This window comes from Argiope bruennichi, chromosome 11, assembly GCF_947563725.1.
Source record: "Argiope bruennichi chromosome 11, qqArgBrue1.1, whole genome shotgun sequence".
Lineage (NCBI taxonomy): Eukaryota > Metazoa > Arthropoda > Arachnida > Araneae > Araneidae > Argiope > Argiope bruennichi.
In genome coordinates, this window is record NC_079161.1 from 20,877,236 (window position 1) to 20,902,231 (window position 24,996).

The following is a 24,996-nucleotide window of genomic DNA, read 5'->3' on the forward strand; positions in this document are numbered from 1 at the left end:
CGATATATTCAGTAAAAATTCGAAACTCGCGTTAAAAGTCAATATTTCGTAACTGTGGAAGGCTAATGCAATGCAAGGTATTCTCTGGCATCATAAATTTATTAGAGAGTAAGTCATATCCCTGACTCTCTGACCTGCCCGAAGACACAGGTATAATAAATATAGACCGCCACAACAGCAACACTGGTGGGAACCATGATTGAGTCCTAAGGGCCATCAACGGTCACGATACAACCCTTCCCGAAGGAATTATATCCCGTCATCGATGGGAGGAACCAGACCCCCACCTTTTCGTGTACCCTACAGGATAGCGAGAACCAACCACCATACCGGAAGCATCTCATACTCATTTCGATGTGCCCTCCAAAGGGATTATTAGACAGTAAGCGAGAAAGTTTTGGGGAAACCATTACCTATGGTTGCTTCCTTATTATTTACTTACAGTTAAGAAATAATATATAACAGTGGCAGGAAATAAAATGAAATTCGATTATTAAATTATTCACGCTTTTTTTTTTTCACAAACAGAAGACTATTATCACTTTCATCATAACGCAAATTGGAGTGGGAAATGAACTGAAAGGATTGTAATCCTTGGTTTATTTAAATTCCTAGCGTTTTCCTGAATATTTAAATCCCTGCTTCCCTCGAATAGATAATGAAATTTTTCGTCTAAGATAAAATCTTTTGCTCGTTCAGAACAAAGCAGGAAACGCAAGGATTTGAATTTCCAATGTCATTTAAACAATGGACACTCATTTAATAACTAATCTTCTTGAAGAAAGCGATCTGCTGTTTTAAATATAAAGGTCATGTAGCAAAATTCGCCAAAACAACTTGTTGTAATTTTTGTATTTTCGAGATAACATATGTACAAATAGGAATATTGACCGTTAGTCTGACTTTTAATATGTATGAAAAATACTTATGGCATTTTCATGTATAAATGATATACCAAATTTCATTTGGTTCATTTTTTTGTGAGTTACCTTGTAAACATGTGCATGAACGGACAATACAATAGGCTATATGTACACGGTTTTTCTCAAAATTTTATGTATATTTATAATTTTTGTGTTATAATTGCATAACATCCGTCAACCGTCTAGTTTGTAGCGTTTTTCATTTGTCGTGTTTGCAGATAAACTTTGTTTCCCCTATCGGAAATGTCTGATTGAAATTTTCTCGTATGCCCTCCAATAAGGTACGTCTGTATTATTAATTGCATGCAGTTAGTTTACAATAGTTATGATAGAGCCTAATAGATTGCGATCTTTGGCGATTAAGTGCTATCAGGCGGTTAATACACAAGTACCAGCAAACGGGATATATATTTTCGTTCCTTTTTCAATTCCTACGATTAGTTATATATCTTGTTCAATATTTATCTTGCTCAATATATATCAATTCACATATATATCTTGTTCAAATTTTCAATTGTTAATAAAATATTTTTTATTCATCCATTCAAGTTTAAATGCATTTTTAAACTTTTAGTGGATGACACTTGATGTTTATACAGTTTTTTTTTTCAAATATTAATTCATTAAATAAATTTGTTCAGTCATTTCTATTTCGTCGCCAAATGGTCGCCAAGTTTATCGCCAAACTCTGAGATTACTGATGCGACTTCCGATCATAAATAATATAAGATATATATAAATACTATAAGAAAATAAGTAGGAATTCAATTAAATAAATTTTGCCACTTAATATTGTAATTCTGTCATATGTATATACATATTTATATTAATTGTAATTATTTAATAAAAAGTAATTAAAATAAAAAAAAATTTGATCTAAATAGGGATTGAATTAATTTTTTAATATATATATATATATATAACTTGTTTATACTAAGTGATGCCAAAATTTGAGATACAATTACAATTATAGTGAAAATATATCACACCAAAATTCATATATCTAGAACACTGCGTTTTTGTTCCGTCACATCAACATGCTTCAGGAAGAAGTACAACCCAAATTTTAACAGATGCAGTTCAGAATTTGATAAAGATCTATACTTTAGATGATAAAACAGCAAGAAAACTAAATTTCGTTTACCTAAACTGTCCCGCTTTTTAATTATCCCATTTATATGCATGAAAACAATATAAGCTCACATGACGGTCAACCCCATGACGGATTTAGTTTAAAATTTCATTCAGATCTGCACTTTAGATATGAAAACGTGTGTAGAAAATTTTTTCCATCTAGCTCTCTTTGTTTCATATCGTATTAACTATATTCGAACAACCGAACAGACAGACTTCCTCTTAAAGAATTTCTTTCAAAATTTGAAGGGAATCTACACATTTGGTATACAAAATTTCATCCGATTAGCTCAAAACGTTTTTGAATTTTCCTATTCGTAAGCAGAGACATAACGCCACTTCAAGCCCTTGCTATTATAAATTTTTTGTACTTTAAACAATGTGATGGACATAAAGTGGGGGGAGAATATATTTCTAAATTATTAATTCGCTGTGACCGTAATCTTATTTAACCAATTTCTGACATTTATTGATAGAAATTTAGTCGGAAGGGGGTGGGGTATTAATATTAAGTTAATGGAAGTCACAATGGAATTTCAAACTGAGATTTCATTAAGATATGGCAGGAATTTCGAAAGCTGGATATTGATGAGAAACTGATATACTATCCATTTCTGAAGAAACGGACAAAATATCTTGTTCTGGTGACTCAATGACAGACATAGTGAAATATAGGCATAATTTCAAAAAATGTGTTTTACTTACTCAAGAAGGTCAGAAACGAGGAGATTCGTGGAATTCGAATTTGTCGAGAATTAATAAACTTTCTTAGCATATTTCGTTTACAAGAAAAACCCGTAAAATTTCTAGCATACTCTATAATAAGTTTGCCATGCCAGAGAAGGCCTAGCATGGCATTGACGTACAACAGTTATGACATATTAACCTTTGGCGTGAAATAGCATTTTTTACTGAATCTATCGTATGATCCTTGGCGAGTTATTTGGCGATTAATCCCTGGCATTCGTTAACAGCATGAGAAAATTGAATTTGTGTTTCAGATGCGGTTTTCTTAATCGATTGGAACAAAAATTTGGCAACCAAACTGCACATGTAGTCACAAAATCCCATACCAAATTTCATATATTTAAGTTACTGTGTTTTTGAACTATCGCATTTACATGTTTCTGAAAGTACACACGGATAGACAGTCAATCTACTGTTGGTTTTGTCTCAAACTTTAGAAGACGTCTACACTATAGATGTAAAATCTGAGTACCGAATGTTATCTATCTAGCTCTCTTCCTTTTATAATTATCGTGTTAACCCTTTCTAGGGCCGTGGTAAGTATGCTTCCCACCAAATTTATCAATCTTTGTATGACATTATGTAGCTTGACATAAGTTCTGACACATTTTTTTAGTAAGTCAGAAACTTAGAGGCTTCAGTTCTTTATCTCAGACAAAATGATGTCTGAGACAAAATCTTTATCTCAGACAAAATGATGTCTTTATCTCAGACAAAATTTGTTACTTAATTATTAATTAACCAAATTAATTAATGGACCAAATCAAATTTAACTAATAAGCTAAATGAATTCCTTTTCTTATTCTAATTTTAAGCCTAAAAATATTTTAACATAATATGACTAGAAAAAAATGCCCTTTAAAGGGTTAAATTATATTCGAACAGCCAGACAGTCAGACTTCCGCTGAACAGATTTTGCTCAAAATTTAATAGAAATAACTATATTTGAGATAAGGACCTTGTACTATCACCCGTCTAGGTAAAAGCATATTTGAGTTATCTTTGTCAAAGACAGGCGGACAGACATGTTACAAAAAATGTGTTTTTCAAACACTAGGAGGTCTAAAACGTGTTCGAATTTTTTTTACGATTACTATACTTTTTCTTTACACGTATAAGAGAAAGTAAAAAGGTGTTTATCAGGGACATGTTAAACATAGATGCTTTTCGAAATACAGAAATGGAATTTTTCGAAGATTGTAAAACTTTCTGTGCATCTAGGTATGTGTTTGTGTGAAGATATCTACACCTTTTCCCAATCATATATATTTACGAATTTACCATTTATAAACGCAATGCATGCTGGTGAAAACATGCATTTTGTCTGTGTTTAACCTTATGATTCAAAAGTTATGCATATATTATCATCTTTCTGCATTTATTATCAATTATAATCTAAATTTTTTAAGGATCATCTCCAACTCTTCCTTCGAGAGTTTTTGCTTATAACTTCCTACAAGATTATTTTATAATAACTTCCTCCATTTATAATGGCTGTAAATACTTTTTTGTACTTTTCTTTATTGTTTATCATAATGACATGCTTCTTGTGCTTTTATTATTGTGTGAATATTGATTTGAAATAAAATTAATTATTTCCTCAGATGAATAAGTGACGATAGAAAAATGACGAATCGACATTTTTATTTTATTTATTTATTTTTCAAATAAAGGATAGCGTTTCTTCGTTTTGCAAAGCGTTTCTATTTACGAGAAGTATTTCAATGAGAATGCACGAATTCCTCTAAAGTAAATTTCCCATACTTCTCTCTAAAATTGCAATGAATACATCACTGGAAAATATATATATTGTTAACAGATATAATAGGTAAGTAAATATAATACAATTTTATTTGACAAAATTGTAATTGTATATGTAAAAAAAATCCCAATCCATAAAACGTCATGGTATTTTTAGATAAATTATGAAATTTGAGAACTATTTGAATATATCATATGTTTTTTCTAGACATTATACGCAGAACCTAGTATTCTATGGAATTGCAAATAGTATTTAGATAAAATTTTTGAACTGAGTATATAAAATATAAGAACTGTATGAATACATTGTATGCTTTTCTTAAACTTTATATGTCTGGATATTCTATAAAATGCCAATTGCTATTTCAGCAAAATATGGAAACTGAGTATAAAATATAAGAATTATTTGAGTACATTCTATGCTTTTCCTGGACATTATAAGCCTAGATATTCTATATAATGGCAATTGCTTTTTAGATAAAATATAAGAATTGTTTGAGTACATTGTATGCTTTTACTGGACATTATAAGTCTAGATATTATATATAATGGCAATTACTATTTAGATAAAATATAAGAATTGTTTGAGTACATTGTATGCTTTTCCTGGACATTATAAGCCTAGATATTCTATATCTGGCAATTGCTATTTAGATAAAATATAAAAATTGTTTCAGTACATTGTATGCTTTTCCTGGACATTATAGGCCTAGATATTCTATATAATGGCAACTGCTATTTAGATAAAATATGAGAATTGTTTGAGTACATTGTATGCTTTTCCTAGACATTATAAGCCTAGATATTCTATATAATGGCAATTGCTATTTAGATAAAATATAAGAATTGTTTGAGTACATTGTATGCTTTTACTGGACATTATAAGTCTAGATATTATATATAATGGCAATTACTATTTAGATGAAATATAAGAATTGTTTGAGTACATTGTATGCTTTTCCTGGACATTATAGGCCTAGATATTCTATATAATGGCAACTGCTATTTAGATAAAATATGAGAATTGTTTGAGTACATTGTATGCTTTTCCTAGACATTATAAGCCTAGATATTCTATATAATGGCAATTGCTATTTAGATAAAATATAAGAATTGTTTGAGTACATTGGATGCTTTTCCTGGACATTTTACGCCTAGATATTCCACAGAATAGTAAATGTTATTTCAGCAAAATATTGAAAATGAGTATAAAATATAAGAATTACTTGAATGCATTGTATTCTTTTCCAAGATATTATAAGCCTAGATATTCTATATATGGCAATTGCTATTTAGATAAAATATAAGAATTATTTGAATATATTGTATGCTATTTCTGGACATTATAAGCCAAGATATTCTATATAATGGCAATTGCTTTTTAGATAAAATATAAGAATTGTTTGAGTACATTGTATGCTTTTCCTGGACATTATACGACTAGATATTCTACAAAATAGTAAATGTTATTTAAGCAAAATATTGAAATTGAGTATAGAATATAAGGATTATTTGAATATATTGTATGCTATTTCTGGACATTATAAGCCTGGATATTCTATATAATGGCAATTGCTATTTAGATAAAATATAAGAATTGTTTGAGTACATTGCATGCTTTTCTTAGACATTGTATGCTTAAATATTCTATAGAATAGGAAATGTTATTTAAGCAAAATATCGGAATTAAATACGAAATATGATAATCATTTGAATATGTTATATGTTTTCCCAGGTATTGCATGTAATTCTAAGTTATTCTTTAAAATAACAAATCATTCAAAACATTAAAAATAATCAAAATATTGAAGAATATGGCGAAATATTGGAATTATATACTTTCACTAGACATTATATGTAATAACTTCATATTCTGAGGCAGTTGCTTTGGGAGGTATTCTTTCTATGAAAAGCATTTCACTGATGTTTGGAGATAAAATTTGGCCAAGGATATTTATGCAAAATACTGTAATTTAATATGAAATATGAGAATTATTTAAAGATGTAATATCATTTCTTGGCGCACTGTATGCATTACTGAACAGCCTGAAAAATAACAAATGGTATTTAAGCAAGGTATGAATAACTTTATATTTAAAAACCATTCATTCTATAGAAGTACGAATATTACTTAAAATAAAAATAATACAGAACCATTAAAAATCTTTATTCAAAATATCTAAAGCAAAATTTAAGTAATATAAGACTATATCTCTCTTATTAAAAATTGAAATAAAATACGACTCTAATTATTGCATAAAAAAAGGACCTAATTTTTATTTTGAATTGCATTTAATTTTGCGATATTCAAAACGAATTAGTGATGTGGTTCTTATTTTGTCATAAGACAATACATAAAATTTCTTGAGATATTAATCTTTTTCTGTTTTACTTAAACATGTTTAGGCATTCTGTAAAGGCATTTCGAAACGAATTAGTGATATGGTTCTTATTTTGCCAACTTATATATATATATATATATACAACTTGAAAGGAAAAATAAATGCATCTCAAAGAAGAATTTTTTTAAATTTTAATTTAAATGTTAATTAATTAAAAATTAAGGTGAATTTTGATGTTTTTCCGCTTTTTTGCAATAACTTCTAAAATTATTATTTCACAACAATAAATTTTACACCATTTAAAATTTTTAAAATATTGCCTTTTTAATTATTCGAATTTAAAAGTCGTATAAATTTTTCTTAAATTTGTCAAAATTTTAAAAAATATTTTTCTTTTATAATTGCCAACAATACCGACGGGATACATCAGTCCACGACACAGGTGAGGAGAAAAAGAGCGAAAGAGAGACCGACATATTTTTCTTCAGTGATTTTATGCTATGAGTTTCTGATAGGGATTTTATGACACGAGTCGATTTAAGTAAGGGAATTTTAGGCTTCTCTAAAAGAATGTTGCAAAGCATTAAGGACTTTCATCCCTTCACTCGGAGCGTGGGAAGCGCTGTTTTTACCGTTGTCCAAAGCGCATGTAGCATTAATTAAATGAAAAAGTTGAAATTGCATAAAAAAAAGAGAATATTTTAGAATGAAGTTAATATGGGCTAAATAAATCTAAAAATTAGAAAATTAATTAAGATTTAAATTCGAATTTAAAATATCATTACATAGACAGGGTGTCTCAAAAACCTTGACCGCGTCTTTTATTGCTTAAATATTGATGACAGACATATACTATGAATTACAAAGTTGCGTAAAAAAAAGGTGCAAAATGTTATGAAATCGATTAAAATTTTCAGAGGATTAAACTTTAAAAATTACAAAATTTAAATTTTTATACGGACCCCATACGAAAAAATATCCCAATGAATAAAATATGCTCCATCCTCTAATAAGTTCATGTACAAAATTTCAGAATTGTACCGTGAAAACTCTCAAAGATATGTTAAAACAAAGTTGGTGAAGGGTCAATCACAAATTAAAATGCAAATGTTTTCAGCTTCAGTGCAGATGACGCGACGCAGGAATGCATCATAAGAAGATAAAATATGCTTCATATCTTTAGTTTTAAATTCAAATTTTAAAATCTATACTTCCTGAAAAATACTTTAAAATTTTATATCATGAATTATAGAATATAACTTAAAAATATCACAATCAGCGAACTTGTGAAAACACTTATGTAATCTTTCCTTTAAGTTATAATTTCTAAAATTTTTAATACTTTTGAACCAATAAATAGCAAAATTATTCTTTATTTATTTAATCATTACTTTCTTTGTTAATTTGTGTACGACCCCAAAAACACGAACATCCGACATGATTTTTCCTCTTTGCGAACTCATATCCAGGCATCGAAAAGTGGTTTAAGTCAACATTTATGTAGTTTCATATCTTTGAGACTTTTTGTGATAAATTGCTGAAATTTTTTACATGACATTATTAGAGGATGGGCACATTTTACTCATTAGGAATTTTTTCGTACGGGGTCCATATAAAAATTTAAATTTTGTATTTTTTAAAAGTTTAATACCCTGAAAATTTTAATCGATTTCATAACATTTTACACCTTTATTTTATGAAACTTTGTAATTTACAGTATATGTCTATGATCAATATTTAAGGAGTAAAAGCCGCGATCAAGGTTTTTGAGACACCCTGTATATATAAATTTGAGATTCTTAAATTTATTCTTACCAAATAAACTAAGAGCCAAATGCGGCTGGTTTTTATATAGAATTTGTAACAAATTTTCTTCTTGTTACAATGAAGTACAGGTTAAGGAATCGAGATTCTGTTTATTTTTTCATATTCTTAGGTAAACTATGCTAAGTTTTATTTATCCTTTTAATACGGGAAATAATTTCATGAAATTTGTAAATGAAACCATCCGATATTAAATGTATTAAGAAATATATCCTTTAAGATGAATTATTATTATTGCTATTTTATTAATTGTTTTTATCGAGTAGGTTTTAATCCTACCAACATATTTCTGTACTCAAAATCCGTTACATACAATAGCATACCCAGTCATTTTGTGGAAATTTATCCTAAATTTTGTCTGATTAACATGGAAGTGAAATTGGCAGATAAATAGTGAAAATTAGATTTATGTGGCGAGAACAATTGAGTCATGTGAATTAATGACATGCCATTATAATGACATTCTTGTTTACAATGTCCAGAATAAGTGCAAGGTTGCTCATTGTAATAATATATCTTAAATATCTGCAACAATATGAAGTTGATATACTGTTGAGGAAACAATTAATATTGTTACAAAATTTCTGGGTTCGTTTGGATAGTGGGAGTTATACGGTGTGGAGAACACTCAATCAGCAGGCGGCAGTAGAAAATGAAACAACGACGCTTATTTACACGAAGACACACAGGGCAACACAAAGACGACAACTATATACAGCACACAATTATCTTCAGCCGAGACGTGCAGACAACAGCACACAACAGACTCTAATGAAGACCGTAGCACACAACTTAATTCAGCACTCACTTGACTCCGTCGCTGCTCCGCTAATCTCTGGAAGGCCAGTTCTTTCTGCCGATTCCGACTACTCTGCCCCAGCAATTGCGGCCGCTTCCTTTTATAGGTCTCAGGAGGCGGGGCTAGACGCCTCTCAACCAATCAGGAACGTTCGAGGCGTATCTCCGTTCCTACTGGACGGGTCGGGAAAATTCTCGATGTTTCGGGTATAATCTATTTTGGCGCCAAAGTCGCCAAATTCGTCGGAAAGTCGCCAAATGGTCGCCAAGCTCCGGGAACCTCCGACGCGACACCGGACTCCGTCCAATACCGATGACTGTAAAACATTTTTTCCGATAGTGGAACCAACTATGCTGGGAAGCAACATTACAGATTCGTAACAATATCAAATTATGCACAAGAGATTTATTTGCATTGGAACTCCGTTACAGTCACCAGTAATTAATGCGCCGGCGAAAAGCTGCTTTTAAATAATGGGTTTGTATTTTTCCTTTAGACTGGATTTGTATGGATGGTAAGTAGTTGTTTTTTATTTTTCCTTTAGGAAAAAACCGTGAATTTAAATTTAACATTAACGATTTTATTATCTCTTGTGACTGATTTTCTTTGGAAAGGAAAATGATTCCATTATTTTATTTATTTGCAACACGATTAAAGTTAAAATTAAGATTTCTTACGAGTAAAAGAATAATGATTTTTATGTAACAATTCACTAGATGAACTACGTCCTCACATTGTACATAAGAATATAAAGGGAAATTTTTTATGCGTGTATTTGTGTTACAGCGTTCTGTAAGATAGATTCGAGATTTGTATGTCTAAAATGTTTAAATGGATTAAAATTAACATAAAATCGGACTAAATTTGTTAATCATCGTTTGGTAACATATCTCAAGTTTGGATAGTTAACATGTTAGAATAGGTGGAAAGTCTGTGTCAAAGAATTTTTTTCAGTTAAATAGTTTGAGAACCAGCAGAAGAGGTTAGGGATGATGAATATTTTACGAGCGGTTATTACGTAACCAATATCAAAAAGTCACAAATACCAGTGATCAATACTTTTCAAAAAGGGGTGGGGTTCAAATCCTTGATACGATCTTAATGGTTGATATTTCGATTACAGGTTTTGGATCACGATAGAAAATAACAATCGATACGATATCACTGAAATTTACCGGAGCGGTGACTTCACTGGAAAGTAACAATCGCTACGATTTGTCCAATGGAAACTCTCGAACAAAATAGAAAAGGAGAAATCTGTGAATGGATTGAAAAATAAACGGACCGGTTATTGGAATTATCATATCTTTGAATTGCATATCACTGAAATTTATCGGAGCGGTGAATTCACTGGGAAGTGTGGAGTCGCCGCTCCACTTCCTAAGAGTAACCTTGACTTTCTGATATTCGCATTTGATGATGCACTATTCCACACAAATCCTTTTTAATTGCTTGTGACATGACTTTGCATATATTCCGTTTACTGCTGGCGCCATCTATTGGTAGAATATAGAACTGAAGTCAACAATTTAAAGAAATGACGTATCTATTTAATTCAAATTTTTCAGAAAATGGTTTACTCCAATAAAGAAATTAAATAAATAGTTTTGAAAAAAAATCAAATTTAAGAAGTAAGCTGAAATAGATAAATTAATTCAATCACACGTTACTTAAATTAGTAAATTAAGTATTAATTACAATGAATAAATTTTATGTTTAATATTAAGTAATAATTTTTACTTTATAATATGACTGAAATAACAGATATTTGGAACAAATATTTAAAAATAACAATCTCAAAATTATTTGTTATTCAAAAAGTCGTGGATTATGCATCTCTAAACAAAACAGAAAAGGAGAAATCTGTGAATGGATTGAAAAGTCAACGAACCGGTTATTGGAATTATCGTATCGTTGAATTGCATATCACTGAAATTTATCGGAGCGGTGACTTCACTGGAAAGTGTGAAGTCGCTGCTCCACTTCATGAGAGTAACCTTCACTTTCAGATATTCGCATTTGATGATGCACTATTCTATACAAATCCTTTTTAATTGCTTGTGACTTGACTTTCGAAATATTCCATTTACTGCTGGCGCCATCTATTGGTAAAATATAGAACTTAAGTAAACAATTTAAAGATCTGACATATATCTATATCTATACTTATAATAAAGCTCAATGTGTGTGTGTGTGTGTGTGTGTGTGAGTGTATGTGTGTGTGTGTGTGTGTGAGTGTATGTGTGTGTGTTGGCGCTCTACAGGCCAGACCATTCAACCTACAGCTACCAAATTTGGCACGTGTATACCTTGGAGGCCGGGAATGTGCACCTGGGGGTTATTTTTTCGAATTTTTAATTAGAATTTTATTTATTTAAAAATTAAGCAAAATTTTGGCGTGTTTCTGCTATAACTTCCGAAAATATTACCGCACAAAAAAGATTTTTACATGAAGTTAAAGATCAAAAATTTATCTTTTAAATGATACCAATGTTTTAACCTTAAAATTTAATTTCTATTTTTAATGAATTTTTAAATAAATATTTTAACTATATTTCAAAGAATGTCAGAAAGGTATGTCAGAAAGTTGCTAGGAGTTCAAGTCGTTGTATTTTTAAGCTCTTCTGCTCTATTTTATTATACTATCTGATATATTAAAAGTTGTCATATCTTTTTCTAGGTTCACTTTTTATTTCTTTGCCCTTTTTATGTATCTATAAACAAAACATTTTCGACGTGACAGTTATATTATGAAATATCGCCAATAAGCATACTGATCTATTTACCTTATAAACACGTTTTCATGCCAGCGTCCTGGCATAGGGGTAGCGAGTCTTCCCCGTGAACTGGGCGTCTTGTGTTCGAATACCTTTTTGGGCATGGTTGTTCTTCCGTTGTTCTATCTGTGAGATGTGTGAATGTGCCCTCCTGTAAAAAGGGGTTGCGTAAGCGAATGAGTGATGTGTGAGTAGCAAAGTCGTACTCTTGGACCAAATTGGCGCTACTATAAAAGCAAGAAACGCTCCCCCACCGGCTTAAAAAAGCTGTCGTCGTAACAGTGGGCTTGTCCACGGCAAGTGACATAAGAAACAACAACAACCACACATGTTTTCATTCAGGTAACAGAAATTCTTAAATTTTTCGGCATTTGTACATTTTTGGCACTGGCAGTATAAATTTCATATGAAATACAAATTGGCGAAATCGGTGTGATATATTCCCCAGGGAATAAGTGTTCATGGATTCCGACAATTGTTTAAAATATAAAAATGATTGGCGAACCATTGTCGTCGAAAGCAATTAGAATTTCTCATTTTAGATGAAGATCTAGGTCGATACAGTAGAGATTATTGAGTTTGAACTGTGCACTTGTTATATAATCCATGCCATAAAACGTGCATCGTATCTCACGCTTAACTAATGTTTTCAGTTCACGCTGGATACTGCGTGACGGAGGTTTGCTATTTCTATTAACATAAAATAATAGAGACACAATTTAAAAACAATAAGTATATCCTTACTCTTAATCAATGAATTTCTACTTATTGTTTCTTTTAGTGAATTACCTTTTGTCGTTTTCCGGTCTAAAGGGAAATTATTCAAATGTAACAGAAAGAAATTAACCAGTGGGATTGGTCTCCGCAAAACTTTCTCGCATTCTCTCTAATAAAGGTATTTTCCCAGAGAACGCCTTGATTGGTATTGGAGTGCAATAGTTACGAAATATTTTCTGGCGTGAATTTTGTATTTTTACTGAATCTATCCTGCAATCCTTGGCGAATTATTTGGTGATTAATCTCTGACATGCGGTTAATAGTATCTAAAAATCGAATTTGTGTTTTATATGAGTTTTTCCAAACCGATTGGAACAGAAATTTGGCACAAAACTACACTTGCAGTCACAAAATCCTATACCAAATTTTATATATTTAAGTCACTGCATTTTTGAATTATCGTGTTTGCATGTTTCTGAAAGTTCAGACCGACAGACAATCAATCCCTTGCTGGATTTGGCCCAAAATTTTATATATGTCTACAATATAGATGTTAATTCTGTGTACCGAATTTAATTTATTTAGCTCTCTTCGTCTTGTAGTTATTTTGTTAACCCTTTCTAGGGCCGTGGGAAGTATGCTTCCCACCAAATTTATCAATCTTTGTATGAAATTATGTAGGTTGGCATCAGTTCTGACAACTATTTTTAGAAAGACAGAAACTTAGAGGCTTTAGTTCTTTAGTTTACACAAAATGACGTGCCTTGATTTGTTACTTAATTATTAATTAACCAAATTAATTAATGAATCAAATTAAATTTATCTAATAAGCTATATGAATCCCTTTTCTTATTCTAATTTCAAGCCTAAAAATATTCTAACATAATATGACTAGAAAAAAATAGCCCTTTAGGTGGTTAAATTATATTCAAATAGCCGGACAGACAGACTTCCTCTGAGAGGTTTTTGCTCAAAATTTGATGGAAATTTACAAATTTGATATAAATACCGCATACCAAATTTCATACGTCTAGACGAAAACGTTTTTTTTTTTTTTTTTTTTTTTTTTTGGTTTCTTTGTTACAGACAGACAGGAATTTTCTTAAATGTGTTTTTTGAACTCAGTGAAATCTAAAACTTGGAAATTCATCACAATCCCGAATTCGAATTTTTGAGAATTGCATTACTTTCTCTATACTACGTGTACAAGTAGTTTAATAAATGTTCACACTGATATATTTTCTTCTTTCTTGTATGCAAAGCATACAATTGGAAAGTATGGTAATTGCTAAAAAAATTCGAACTCAAAATGTTGACGAATTTTTACATTTTAGACATCTCTGAATCCGATTGTTGTAATTATGCCCCGCTGTCTGGTTACAGGGTAATCCAAAAACGAATTGGAGCTAAACAAATGAAATTTTGCATGCGGACTTCACGTTAAATTTGTAGATTTCTGTAAAATTTTGAAGAAAATCGAGAGGCACTCTGTCTATCCGGCAAGTGAACATAATAACTGCAAAACAAAATAAATTTAATTCATAAAATGTGTTTCACAGATTTAGCATTTAAATTTCAGATCTGTATCAAATATGGATCCAAATCATTCAAGGGCATGCACTGCATGCATGTAAAAGCTCAATTCAGCAAACGTTTGAGCTTCACACAACTCTTACGCTTCGAGGGACTGATCCACCTATTCCGCCGTCCTTTACACGACTCGCTTCACGACTATGACTAACCGCATCTTGAGATTGCCGGCTTTTTATAGTTCCTGGAGGCGGGCAGAGAAGGTTCTGGACCAATCAGTCATATCTTGGTTCCTATTAGTTCAACTGCTAAAATTCTGGAAGTTTCTAGTAATATCTATTTTGTAGCCAAAGTCGCCAAATGGTCCCCAAGTTTGTCACTAAAGTCTGAGATCACTGAAGAGGCACCCGATCAGCACCCAACAGAGCTCATCGTAAAACAGACTTTCCAGTGATTGAACTAACTGTGTTGTGAAGCAACTTTACAAGTTTGGAACAATACTATATTTGCAACTAGGTGTCGACTTTTGGTTTCAGTTCTTTGGAAAAGCAGTCAAAAAATATATGCGATTTTTTAGACTGCTATTAACACATTCCGTACGGATCACGAGATTTCTCGTTTTTAGCAGACCAAATGTTGTGGTCGAATCTCGAGATAACTCGTTTTCATGTTTTTTCCCCCGGCTAAATCGATGCATAACTAACCACAACACATTAATGACAACACAGAAATCTGTAAGACATACGCCTGGGACAACACGTTTTTGGGCAAACTTGTACGGTCTAAAATCATAACAACTTTGTTATTTATGAACCAATAAAAGACGAGAAACGCAACACGAGAAAACTCGTGGTAGGTCTGTAACAGATGTGACGCGAAACACGAGAAAACTCGTTAACGGTCCTTCATGTCTTAAAGCAAGATACTGCTGCAAATCGAGCCGAACACCATTGCACAAGGGAATATGCTTTACAAAATATCACACTCCAAAGCATTATTCAAGTCTGTGAAAAAAATAATATATAAAATATAAAAAATCTTTTATAATAAAGACACGTATAAAATACATGTATTATTTAAGAATACCTAATGTAAATATAATACCAAATGCAAATTAAAAATGTGCATATATGCATCCTATTGTTTGCCAAGCATGCTTCTAGAGCGTTCAAAAATGTGTGGGCCCTGGGATCGCGTTTAGCCCGCAGAGGGCCGTACGCAATGTGTTAATGACGCATTCCGTAAGTTCCTTTCAAATCGTCCGCAAAATCGTAAGTTCTTTTACTGAATTGTATTGCAAGAGAGGGAATAATCTAGTTAAATGTATGTCCTGTCTCGAAAGGAAACAATGGCCATTTTGGGACTGACCTCATTTTTACTTTCTTGTGTACGTAGTGACGTAGTACAAAGAACGTATGTACGCGTAGTATAAAGAATGTATAGTAATCATAAAAAATTCAAATCCTTTTGTCTATCTGTCTATGATAGAGATAACTCAAAAAGGCTTTGAGTTCGATGGTTGAAATTTGGTATACGGTGTTTACACCAAATTCGGCGATTTCTATTAAATTTTGAGTAAATTCGTCAGAGAAAGTCCGTCTGTCCAGCCGTTTGAATATGAGTTAACACGATAATTACAAAAACGAAAAGAGGTAATCAGAGAATGCACTGATTTAACATCTATTATGTGGACACTTATGAAATTTTTAGCCAGATCCATTTAAGGGTTGATTGCCTGTCTGTCTGTGTGTTAAAAACATATAAACGTCATAACTCTAAAACGGAATTAATTTGTGGAGATGGCATTCCCGAGGACAGACCCCGCGACGTTACGCTCCGTAGCCATGTAGCATAACCACTAGACAAAAGTGACCACTCGTATCCGGAGGATGTTAACTATGTTATGAAGCTACCACCACAATACTCCCCGACCAGTGAGTCGGCGGAAAGACGAACCATATTATCACGCCAAGCGTTATGACGTCACAACTTAAATGTATGAAATTCGGTATGTGATTTTATGACTATCAATGTAGCTGTGTGTAAAATTTTTGTTTCAATCTTCAGGTAAAAAATTTATATAAAACACAAATACAATTTTTGGATACTATTAACCGCATATCAGAGAGGAATCGCCAAAAAAATTCGCCAAGGATTACTCGAGAGATTCGATAAAAAGGCTAAATTCGCGAGAAGAGTTATTATTTTGTAACTATTGTACGACAGAGCCATGTAAAAGCGTTAGATGACATGACAAATTTATTAGAGAGTAAGCGTGAAAACTTGGATGGATCATTCCCTGTGATTTTGAACGAGGGCCAAGTGACGAGGACTATATCAACTGAAATTTTTAAGACCAGTAAATCTGATTTCGGCGATTTTCCTTAGAATACGTCATCAAGTATGAATGCACGGAAAACTAGAGCTTGAAATAATAGCTACAGGAAAATGAGATGAGATTAAGCCATGGGGACGGTTGAAATGGAATGACTTGAATACATTTTCTTGTGCACACAGGTGCACTAACAATAAAAGCTGCCGACTTTTATTTAACAATAAAAGCTGCCAACTTTTATTGTTGACGCACCTGTGTGAAACAACTGAACGAAAACGTGCGGTGAACACTTTCAATAGCCGCGAGGCCACCAAAAAGCGAGTTCAACGAAATCCGAGGATTTCCATGAGAAAGATGGCTTGTGAACTGGGAATAAGTGACCGATCAGTGCAACGAATGTCAAAATCAGAGCTCGGATAAAAGCCTTACAAGTTCCAGAAAGTTCAGCTTCTCTCTAAAGAAAACAAACGCGTGCGGCTCAAACTCAGCGCTGGTAGAGATTCCTTTCCGCTAATGAGAAGCTCTTTACCGTCCAACAAGCACATAAATCCTAGAACTATAGGATCTAGTCTGTAGATGGTCCAAACGCTTCAGCAATTGTTGAACATCACCAACATCCGAAATCGGTCATGGTATGGCGCGTAATTTGCGCAAGTGGCAAGACACCTCTGGTTTTTGTGGATGAGGGCGTTAAAGTAAATCGCAAAGTGTACCAGCGGAACATTCTAGAAATTATTACATTTCCGTGAGCCAAAACTAACAATGTAAAATGGGAGTTTCAACAAGACTCCGCGCCAGCTCACAAGGCTAAAAGAACAGAAGAGTGGTACAAGGCGCATTTTCCGGTCGTGATGTCATATGGGGAGTGGGCACAACACTCGCTGAATCCCAATCCCATGATCACAGTGTATATGGTCCATTTTGGAGTCTAGATGAGTGGTGTAAGGCGCATTTTCCGGTCGTGATATCATCTGGAGAGTGGGTACAACACACGCTGAATCCCAATCCCATGATCACAGTGTATATGGTCCATTTTGGAGTCTAGATGAGTGGTGTAAGGCGCATTTTCCGGTCGTGATATCATCTGGAGAGTGGGTACAACACACGCTGAATCCCAATCCCATGATCACAGTGTATGGTCCATTTTGGAGTCTAGGTCTTGCACAAAACAACGTAAAAATTTGAACACTGTAAAACAATGGCTTCGGTGGGACTGGGATAGATTATAGGTAAAAGACTTGCGATCCATTGCTGAAAATTTTAATAAGCGTTTGCGCCTCTGCATTACTGCAAAAGGCTGTCACTTTGAAACAAATTAAAAAAATTTTTATTTATAAAAATCTGCTCTTATTATTCTTTGTTATATTTTGTTAATTTATTTATTTTTAAACAAGTTATGTTAAAAATTGTTGTCCGGGATTTTCTGCCGCACCCTGTATATATTAATTTAAGACTTACTAGTAGAGTTACTGAGATTTCTCACGAAAAAGATGGTAGGATGGGAAAGGCAGGGGGGGGGGGTAAGCAACCATTAATGATCATGAGCTTTCACATTAAATAAAAATTGGCGAAAACGGTACACTGTATATAACTGGAGGATTCTCTTGCTTTCTTAATTATTTTAAATGTAATGATGATCTTTATACCATGATTACACCATTATTTTCCTTTACAGCGAAAGTAAATAAAGTAGAGTTATTGGCATTTCTCTAGTAAAGGATGGTAGGGGGGGGGGAGGTGAGATGACGAACAGACGTCCATTAGTGATCGTAAACTTCAATATGAAATAAAAATTGGCAAAATCAGTACACTGAATATACTTGGAGGACTAGTTCTTTGGTTTTCTTCATTATTTTAAATTTAATAATGATTTGAACTTTGTGAAATCTTGGATCAAAGTGCTAACGAGCAGATTATTTATTTTTCTATCAGTTTATATGTAAACAGGATAATACAAAGTTATCATTAGCAATAATGGAAATTTATTATGTTGTTTTAAAAGACAAAATTATTTATCTATATCAGATTTTCACCTTAATCGGTCAAATGAAGAAAATCCGAAATTAATAACTATCTTTAATATATTATGAAATTAAACACAAAATATTCCGCATTGAGTAAATATATGAAGGACCCATGAGGAAAAAGCTTTTTTAATTCTGCCCTCATGATGTGTAATGGATTCGGCATGGCATTGACGTGTATCACGTCAGCATACATACTCACCATGTGGAATTAATAGAGTTTTAAAAAATATTAAGATTATAGTTAATGCAAATTTTCTTCTTTGATGTAAAATTGAATTATCTTCCTTTTCTTAACGCTCCCAAATGATTACGAAATTTAATAATATTTATGATAAACATTTTTTTTTTTCTAAATTTGTGCTGTGTTGGTATACAAAGGGGTTATCATCCGTTCCCATCCACTTCAATGGAATTGAGAAACTTAATCAGTCTTATCAAGGAATTGGTTTCCAAATATAGTACAAACATGCTTAAAATTATCGCAGCCTGACTCAACTGGTTGCTAATAATAGAATCATTGAAGAGATATTTCCTAAAAATAATGCAACCTCTTGCATAAAGACACACTTCCGACATTTTTTTTTTTTTTTAAGTTTTGGACTTTAATTTTTGATACTTGACGCGATAATCGCTAAAAACATTTCAAACTATTACGTAAGGACACACCTCCAGCTAATACTTTGAACATTGAACTTAAAAATTTGGGAATTTTGTCATTTGGAAATTTTTTATCAGTTTTAACTGAAATCAAATAAATACAGTCTGATTCAATTTCCTTAATAATGCTTCGGCTTATTTCAAGCAAATCTTCCTGGTCAGGCTTTTATCGAACAAAAATTTAACACATCGAGTCAATATTTCAACTCATCCTAATAGAAACTGAAGGAATTTTTGAAATCATTTCTGTGATAAACAATTGTTTTAAAATAATATATGAGAAATTTTCTTCTCAAAACGAGATATCGTTTTTTATACAATGTGTTAAAGTTCACTGCTTACTACCAGAATTTGAAGATTTCCTGCTGAAATCTATATTTTTGCCTGCGATTTACGATGAATTCAATAATTGAAAAAGAAATGGCCATTACGAAATACGCTAGGTGAGGTTATTTTATGTCATTCTTTTATTGAAAATTTCTGTATCTGCGCTGTTTGTATAAACATTTAGAAATTTGTAGTGAAATGATTTCATCAATTAAATTTTTTGTTTAAAATATATTTCCGGAAATTAGAAACTAAAAAATGGAAGGTCAAGTTTCCATTAGTTAATTTTAATTCTTTTATAGTTATAATATGTCCCTTGCAGTTATGTAAAACCTCTTTATGTATGCTGGATATTTTCAGAAACTGTTTTAGTCTTCGCCAGTTAAATTTATATCATTCGATAGTTTTAAAGCATGCTTGATGACACGATGAATCTAATGAATATGTCAAATAATTTTAAAACATTTTTTTGTAGATTTTGGGTGTTCTGAATAATTTATAAAATATTTTTTTTAGATTTCAGTTGCGGATTTTGTATCGAACATTTTAAACGCAACCCTGCTTATTATTTCTTGTGATATATTAAATATCTTATATTCGTCGTTAACTATTCAGTGTCATTTTAGATTATTGGATAATTTTACAACTTTCATAAAGCTACTGATTGTCCGGAATAATTTATAAAAAATTGCTTTCAGCTTCTGATATTGTATCGAACATTTTAAGCGTGACTCTGCTTATTATTTCATGTGACCTATTAAATATCTTATATTCGTCGTTAACTATTCTGGGTCATTTTAGATCATCGGATAATTTTACCACATTTATGAAGCTACTGATTGTCTCAAATAATTTATAAAAAATTGGTTTTAGATTTTAGTTGCTAATTTTCCATCGAATATTTTAAGCGCGAATATATCGAATATTTTTTTAATTATTCTGCTTATTAATTATTTTACTTGATATATTAAATATCTTATTTTCGTCATTAACTATTCAGTGTCATTTTAGATCATCGGATAATTCTACCACATTCATAAAGCTACTGATTGTCCTGAATAATTTATATATATATATATATATATATTTTTTTTTTTATTATTATTTTTTTTTTTTTTTTTTTTTTTTAAGATTTGAGGTGCGAATTTTGTATTGGACATTTTAAGCGCAACTCGGCTTATTATTTCACGTGATATATTAAATATCTTATTTTCGTCGTTAACTATTTAGTGTCATTTTAGATCATTGGATAATTCTGCCACATTCATAAAGCTACTGATTGTCCCAAATAATTTATAATTTTTTTTTTTTAATATTTTAGTTGCTGATTTTGTATTGAACATTTTAAGCGCAGCTCTGCTTATGATTTCATGCCATATATTAAATATCTTATTTTCGTCGTTAACTATTTAGAGTCATTTTAGATCATTGGATAATTTTAACACATTCATAAAGCTACTGATTGTCTCGAATAATTTATAAAATATTGGTTTTAGATTTCAGTTGCTAATTTTCTATCGAATATTTTAAGCGCGAATATATCGAATATTTTATTAATTATTTTACGTGATATATTAAATATCTTATTTTCGTCATTAACTATTCAGTGTCATTTTAGATCATCGGATAATTCTGCCACATTCATAAAGCTACTGATTGTCCTGAATAATTTATAATTTTTTTTTAGATTTCAGTTGCGGATTTTGTATAGAACATTTTAAGTGCAACTCTGCTTATTATTTCATGCCATATATTAAATATCTTCTTTTCGTCGTTAACTATTTAGTGTCATTTTAGATCATTGGATAATTCTGCCACATTTATAAAGCTAATGATTGTCCCGAATAATTTATAAAAAACTGATGTTAGATTTCAGTTTCTGATTTTGTATCGAACATTTTAAGCGCTTTCATCTGCATTGTAGCAACTCTGCTTATTATCTCATGTAACATTAAATATCCAACATTTGTCATTAAATGCTTAATGTCATTTTAGATTGAATAATTTCAATACATTCATGAAACTATAGACTATCCTGAATAATTTATAAAACACTATTTTTAGCATTTTGATTATTAATTTTAAATTATTCAATATTTTTAACTCATTCATAATTGGCTGCAGTAACTTTGAAAATTATTTCATGCGATATAAAATATTTCATAAATCAATGTTAAATATTCAGTAAAAAAACTAAATATTCAGATAAGTTTAATACATCATAAGACCACGGCGGGATTAATAATTATTCCATATAAATAAGTTTTAAACTGTTTTCAGATTTTGATAGCTAATTTCTTTTATCATTGGATATTTTAGCCCATAGTTTTGGAAAACCTGTTAATAATTTTATTAGCATTAATTCTGCTTATTATATTAGTACATATTTTGTAGTGCATTGCGTGACCAAATAATACCGATTTTACAATGAATTAATTGCCTCTAGCAACCATCTTGTTCACACCGCATATGGCTTTTCTGGCTACTAACCTTTTTATCATTTGAGAACATGATGCTGCTTTGGTTTTAGTTTTTGGGGCGATTTCAAGGCAACAAATTGTTGAAGCCTCAAAATGCGTAGTCAACAAATTGGCGATTTATCCCTTTTTTATTTTGGAGAAGGCTTTCACAGTATAGCTTTTGAAATTTATATCGTCTGCTAATGTAGTTTTATTTTGGAGTCGGCTTTCTTCACAGTATAATTTTTCCATTATCTATCGTCTGCTAATGTAATTTTTTTTGACAATATCTTTTTTTATTTTTTTATTTTAGTTTTATGCTTGTATGTAAATTATAATGTCTTTATGTAGAATCTAAAAAAAAATTATAAAGAATTTGGAAATAGTCTGAATTTACTCAAAACGACTTTCAGCTTATGCTCATTAGTTTAATTTACTTATTTAATTTTTTATAGAATAGAAGATTTTAGATTTTTTTTCTTTCTATTAACACATTGTAATATATGTAAGAGATTTTGACATGCATATTGGAATAGAGTTCGGCATTCTGAAATCTAGGGGTATTTCATATTATAGAATCTTTATTGGATAAAAAAATAAATTAAAATAATTCGCAGATTAATTACCAGAAAATTTTATAGAAAATTTTAAAAACTAATAATTACCAAATTATTTTAAAATTGTCAAAGAATTAATCATTAACAAATAAATTAAAAAAATAAATTAACCATTAAGAAGTAAATTTTTAAAAAATGCAAATTAATCATAAACAAATCAAGTGAAAGGTCAATAAATTTTTTTAAAAATTAATTCGTTACTTCAGTAATAAAAGATAAATAAAATAATTTTTAAAAATAACATTTAGAATTGTAAAATTGTATATTAAAATAATGTATTGATTTTTATTTCTTTCATACAAATACTGAAATATTTTTTTTTATTTTATAAGCATTTAAAATTGTTAACTAGCTTAGAAAATAACTGATTTGGGCAAAATAAATTTTCTAGGAAAAGAAATAATACCGGTGATTAGTAATTAGTTAATCATTACTAGTAACGATAAGTGGCAATAAATTGTAACTAATAAAATCTCATCAGTAGCCTTGTAATTAGTTCTGTTTGCTAATTATTTTGTCTTCGTTCTCATTAACTCTATTTCCTGATTTTCATAGGCATCTTTCTATTCAGTGAAAAATATATTAACAATTATTAAGGAATAGGAAAATAATAAACCAGACATTTTTTTAAACTAAGCTATATACAGTGGCTCAAAAAATTGAGAGTACACCTTACGTTTACTTGACAAATGCGACTTTCAATATAAATAACACATTAACGGGAAGTACAAATTTGTTTTTATTTTTACACATAACAAATGGTTTAATTTAGAGTAAAAATAAAGAAAAATCAACGGAAAATTTCTAAATTGAAAATTTTCAGAATCATTTTAAATAAACATACGCAGAATTTTGCCTCAAAAAATTGAGAATACACCAATGAAATTTTCGCAATATCACGCATAGAAACAAAGTGTTAGTATTAAATTGAATGTCTTTTGGCTCTTATAATGGTCTCTAAACGTCATGGTACCGATTCGACCCATTTTTGGTGGTATCTGAAGATATTTTACCCCATTCTTCTTGCACCACTTGTTTTAAATAGATTTTGTTTCTAATTTTGTATTTTTGAACCACTTTTTCGAGTATCCCCCACGAATATTCAATGGCATTGATGTCAGGGTACTGTGGTGGTATGTGTAACTGTTTTTTACAATGAAAAAGACATCATATTTTGACGTTACGTGCATTCTGTTTGGGGTCCTTGTCCTGCTGGAAAATGGAATTTCCATCTAAACCCAAATTTTTAACACTTTCCTTTAGATTGCTGCAACCATATGGTTCATCCAACTTGTTGCAGAAACTTTTCAAATCATAGGCAGAAGTGCAAGTGCTGAAACTGTGCGAAATGCCATTAAACAAGCTGGATATAAAAGTAGCATTGTTAGAGAGAAACCGTTCACCAGCTTGCAAATTCAGAAAAAGCATTTGAAGTTTGCAAAAACTCATCAATTGAAGACCAATAACCTTTGGAAGAAATCTATATTTAGTAATGGAAGAAACCTCAACATTTTTGGCAGTGACAACCATCTTACTGTATGGAGAAAGCCTAATACTGCTTTATATGCAAAAAATTTACGGCCTACAGTTAAACATGATGGTGAGTCAGTGATGATTTGAGGTTACATGGCTTCATCCGGGGTAGGAAATTTAATTTTTATAGATGGCATTATAAATGATACTATTTACTTGGATATACTTCGCAGCAATCTAAAGGAAAGTGCTAAAAATTTGGGTTTAGATGGAAATTTCATTTTCCAGTAAGACAACGACCCCAAACAGAATACACGTAATTTCAAAATATGGTGTATTTTTCATTGTAAATAGCAGTTACACACACCACTACAGTACCCTGACATCAATGCCATTGAATATTCGTGGGGGATACTCGAAAAAGTGGTTCAAAAATACAAAATTAGAAACAAAACCCATTTAAAACAAGTGGTGCAAGAAGAATGGGGTAAAATATCTTCCGATACCACCAAAAATGGGTCGAATCGGTACCATGACGTTTAGAGAC

At 31.1% G+C, this 24,996-nt stretch overlaps 1 protein-coding gene across 1 annotated transcript in view; it reads left to right on the forward strand.

Annotated features, from left to right (window-relative positions):
- The first annotated feature begins 4,515 nt into the window (after positions 1 to 4,515).
- LOC129957330 (fatty acid hydroxylase domain-containing protein 2-like) overlaps positions 4,516 to 24,996 on the forward strand; it is a 58,016-nt gene continuing 37,535 nt past the window's right edge. Inside the window, exon 1 of the mRNA XM_056069601.1 lies at positions 4,516 to 4,632. Within this exon, the coding sequence (XP_055925576.1) occupies positions 4,586 to 4,632 (47 nt within the window). The 5' untranslated portion in view covers positions 4,516 to 4,585. The remainder of the gene's footprint in view (positions 4,633 to 24,996) is intronic.